The sequence below is a fragment of the Hippocampus comes genome, unplaced genomic scaffold (assembly GCF_001891065.2).
Source record: "Hippocampus comes isolate QL1 unplaced genomic scaffold, H_comes_QL1_v1.1 scaffold20, whole genome shotgun sequence".
NCBI classification, from domain to species: domain Eukaryota; kingdom Metazoa; phylum Chordata; class Actinopteri; order Syngnathiformes; family Syngnathidae; genus Hippocampus; species Hippocampus comes.
Window position 1 is genome coordinate 950,136 of NW_017805462.1, and position 4,053 is coordinate 954,188.

The 4,053-nt window shown below is 46.8% G+C and overlaps 1 protein-coding gene across 1 annotated transcript in view; it reads right to left on the reverse strand.

Annotated features, from left to right (window-relative positions):
* Positions 1-885: 885 nt before the first annotated feature.
* The window catches only part of LOC109518817 (protein tilB homolog), a 6,413-nt gene continuing 3,245 nt past the window's right edge, over positions 886-4,053 (reverse strand). Inside the window, exon 3 of the mRNA XM_019874910.1 lies at positions 886-1,605. Coding sequence (XP_019730469.1) covers positions 1,398-1,605 — 208 coding nt within the window. The 3' untranslated portion in view covers positions 886-1,397. The remainder of the gene's footprint in view (positions 1,606-4,053) is intronic.

Sequence of the window (4,053 nt, forward strand, 5' to 3'; positions counted from 1 at the left end):
GAATAAATGAATGGAACAAATATTTATAATTTAGCTTGTAAATGTAGGTCAGGCCTTGTTGGCCCGGGGGCCGGTTTTTAAGGATGCGCAAGCCCTCAACCGATGATTTATGAGCAATTTCAAGCGCTCCTTCACACACAATGGAACAAAAAGTCAGCCCGGGTCGCAATCCTTCTCCTAAGAACAAATCCAATGAACTAAAACTCACTTAGCTAATAAAAGTGTCTGATAAGAAAAATGCAAGCTGCGAGGCCAGCCCATTAAAGAGGATTTACCTCTGCGTGGAAGTGGAGAGGGCGCAAACATCTTGGCTCTTCTTCTTCGCGCACGTCAACTAGTCGATGCTGATTGGGTGATGAATAGCCCGGTGGCTCATCCGCTCCGTTTGGTTATTACGACATTCTGGAAGAGCACGGGAGGAACACACACACACACACGCACACAAAAACAGGACAACCGCACCGGCTGAGTAACGTTCTTTCACTTTTGTTGTTCCGTAGGTGGAGCGCTGATGGCGACTCGAGGCTCCACAATGTCTCCCGGAGACGAGCCAGGTCGCCAGGAAGTCATAGTAAATTTTCAAATGTTTCATTTTTTTTTTTTCCCCCAGAGAGCTTTTGGAGACTTTTTCTAAATCTTTGGGGAAAAAAAAACGACGGAAGATTATTTCACTCTTGTAGGGTGTCCGTTCATTTTCCAGCTGATGTCAACGGAGCAGAAAGTTCACGGGAAGCTAAGAATGGAAGCAGGTTGCCGATTCAGACCTACGGGGTGTAAAGTGAACTTGGGAACGGTAAACAGCATGTGAAGGAAGAGGAATAATTGAGGAAGAGATGAAAAATGCAGGATGACGCGTGCGTGGAAGAAGGCGGGAGAAGAAAAAAGAGAATTTGTGGAAATGTTGAGAACGAGGGGAGGGGGAGGGCAGAAGGGAAAAAAAAAAGAGGAGCAAAGTCCCAAGTGGTCCTTCCTGACCCAAGTGTGCCTGGTAAGTCAGCAATCGAGGATGATTTGTGTCGTCATGGCAACAGACACAAAACAAATGAAACACAGACAGAGGAGGATGAGACTGCGCATGGTTTGTTGTTGTGTCTTGATCTTTTTTTTTTTGTTTGTTTTAGGGAGGGGTGGGGGTGGCGTTTTATTCCAAAATCTTGACAAAGATGGTCCAGTCAAAAAAAAGAGGAAAAAGACCTTGAGATGTGTTCACTGTCTTCAGGCGACATCCTGCTCTCAAGCACAAAGCTAAGCAGACAAGAGTCATTTTTTTATTATTTTTTTTACGGGTCTACCTTCTCAACTTGTTGATCGTTATTCCGCACGATCTTCCTCAACAACCACACTGCAGTCACGAGAGCGTGAACGAGCCACTTCTCCGTTCCAGCGGCAGGGTTGGGTTAAATGAGCGGCGGTACGTCGGGGTCATCCACAAATCCCTCCGAGGGCTCGTCGTCAAGACGTGCGGCGGCGGCGGCGGCGGCGGCGGATGGATTCCAGCCAGAAGCTTCCAGCGGCCCTTCGACGGTGCGGGGGCGTGTCACGATGTTGGCGATGTCCACGGTTCCGCTGGCGTCCACTTCCAACCTCTCTGGAATGGAGCGCTCTCTGAGGAGTCAACAAGATACATTGGAAAATATACGTTGCGTGAGTAGGCGGTATGAAGCGGAATGTCTGTTGTTTCGGTGGGTTGCTGGATCAAGTCCCGCGGGTTGGCCGGTGGGTCTGTGGGGTCAGCCACTGGGTTGTTTGGTCTGTCATTTGGGTCGTGGGTGAGTCTGTTGCTGTGGGTCAACTAGTCGCTTAATTGATGGGTCACTAGTTCAGCCAGTCTTATAATACGTCCGTTGGTCAGCCACTGAGTTAGTCAGTCAGTTGCTTGGATGACGGGTCAGTTAATTGGACGATGGGCAGGTGGGTCAGTTACAGATTGAGTAGGGTGGGTTCGTCGGATAGCGGCTCACTGGCTCAGTCAGGGTGTCGTCGTGTGAGTCGGATGGGGGCGGTCAGTTTGTCAGTTTTGCCGAGTTAGCAGGTCAGTCATCATATTTTCATCGGATGAGGGGTCGGTTGCTCGGTCACAGGGGCAGTGGATCAGCTGGTCAGAGAATTGGTCATTAAGACGATGGGTTTCGCGGCTCAGTCAACGGGTCTCTCGGTCAGTGAGACAGTCAGTCAGTAACTTGGTTGACGTGTCCAAAAATAGCCCCGCTAACACATTGCATTGCACACATTGATGACGGACATTTGGCCACTTCGCCCGCATGTCGCCGCGTCACGTGACCTGAAAGAAAGTTTTCCGCCGTGTTGGCCCGGAGCCGGCCCTCACTGATGGCTCTCTAATTGAGTTTGACGCGGCCGGCGCGACAGCCTCGCCGACTTCTGCTTAGCGTCAGGAGACCATGTCCGTGTCACGGGTCCCATCTTAAGCCCATCTGCCAGCGTTCAGATAAGAGGCAGACTAAAGCAATCACTGCTGGATGTCGTCTTCTGCACGGCTGGATGGATAATCAAAGACCCGCCGGCACTACGCTGCCAAACCGCCTCATCCGCTAAGAAGCTAACATACAAGTCGGAATCACTGACTCTTTCCTACTGACTACTCATTATGTGGCACATTTCATCATGTTTACAAACAATAGGCCAGGTCAATAGGTCAATGGGATGCGAACTGAAATAATGACAAAAACGTGTTTTTCAATTTCCTGATTAAAAAAACAAAATCTGGGGCAAGACTGAACCCTGAATTGCCTCTTGGTCAGCTGGTTCGATGCAAAACTGCATTTCAGTGTTAAGTAAAGTAAAATCTTAATCTATTCTAGCTGGGGGGGGAAAATTGTTGTCCAACAAAGTCTCAAGGTGCATTTTTACATATAGAAAATCTTTGAATGGTGTCTCATATTTTGAGTAGTTTAGCTAAACACGCTAACTAGACACACTGGCGCATTTTGACAAAAGCTTCTCCTTTTCGAAAAGTTTTCTTTTGATTTTGTTTCCTTTTACTAGGATCCATCGTAGAAAATTGAACCCGGGCTGGTTTGCACCTGTGTCGAGGCAGTAAATTCTCCCCGACTGTGACCGCTGCCCTTTTTCTCAAGCGAAGTAGCTTGCTAGCCAACTGCTACGAAAATCTTTGGTTCAAGGGTGACTGCCGCCTGTCTCTAGAATAATGTCCGCCCTTGTACATGAGACAAGAAGCAATTTGTGAAGCTGTATAAACTGCGTGTTGAGTCAACAACATGATCCCCCCCCCCCCTCACAGCTACGGTGTTACGCAAGTTGATTTTCGACAAGATCGTTTCAGCTTTTACCACCCTGAAGTACCATCAGACTAAAAAGGTCTGTGGACGGTTTAGCGACGTAGCACATTAGCACGCAGGTGAGCAGAACGTTGCAACAATTTGCGCAGGTCGTTCGCTGCAAGGATGCTTGGGGTCAGGGTTCGCGCAAGAGGCGTAAACAAACATCACGTAATCAGTCGCGGGGGTTGGGGGGCAGCTCCAGTCTCCAGCGAAACCGTCCGGCGCTGCATTATTGGAAGAGGTTAAATATTTACTCATCAAAAAAGACTCACAGGTCAACTTTGATTTCTCGCACCGATGACCTGATGTGGGTGTTAATGCAGCAGCGTAGCATAAAAATGAATGAAAGCGCCATTCATTTATTACAGCCTCCCAGGAAAAAAAAAAAAAAAGGAAAACAGCACTCGATAACAATGTCCTTCTTATAAAAAGTTGTCTTTGGGTTTTGCGATGAAATATCAAAAAAAGATCTCTTTGAAAGTGAGGAAGACTTTTTTTTTTCACAAATTATTCTCAATTGCTAAATACACGTTAACTTCAAATACCAAAAATGTAAAATACCCTAAAAATTTTACTCAACTCCTAGAAAATGGAAAATCTGCTTTTTTTTTCACATTGTATTCTTTTAAAAAAATAAATATTCTGTGGAAGTTGATGCAAACTGATGCTGCCCACAAAAAAAAAACGTTCAAAGTGTATTTGGTGTCTCGAGAAATAAAGAACCCCCCCCCCAAAGTAGCACAACTTATTTTGA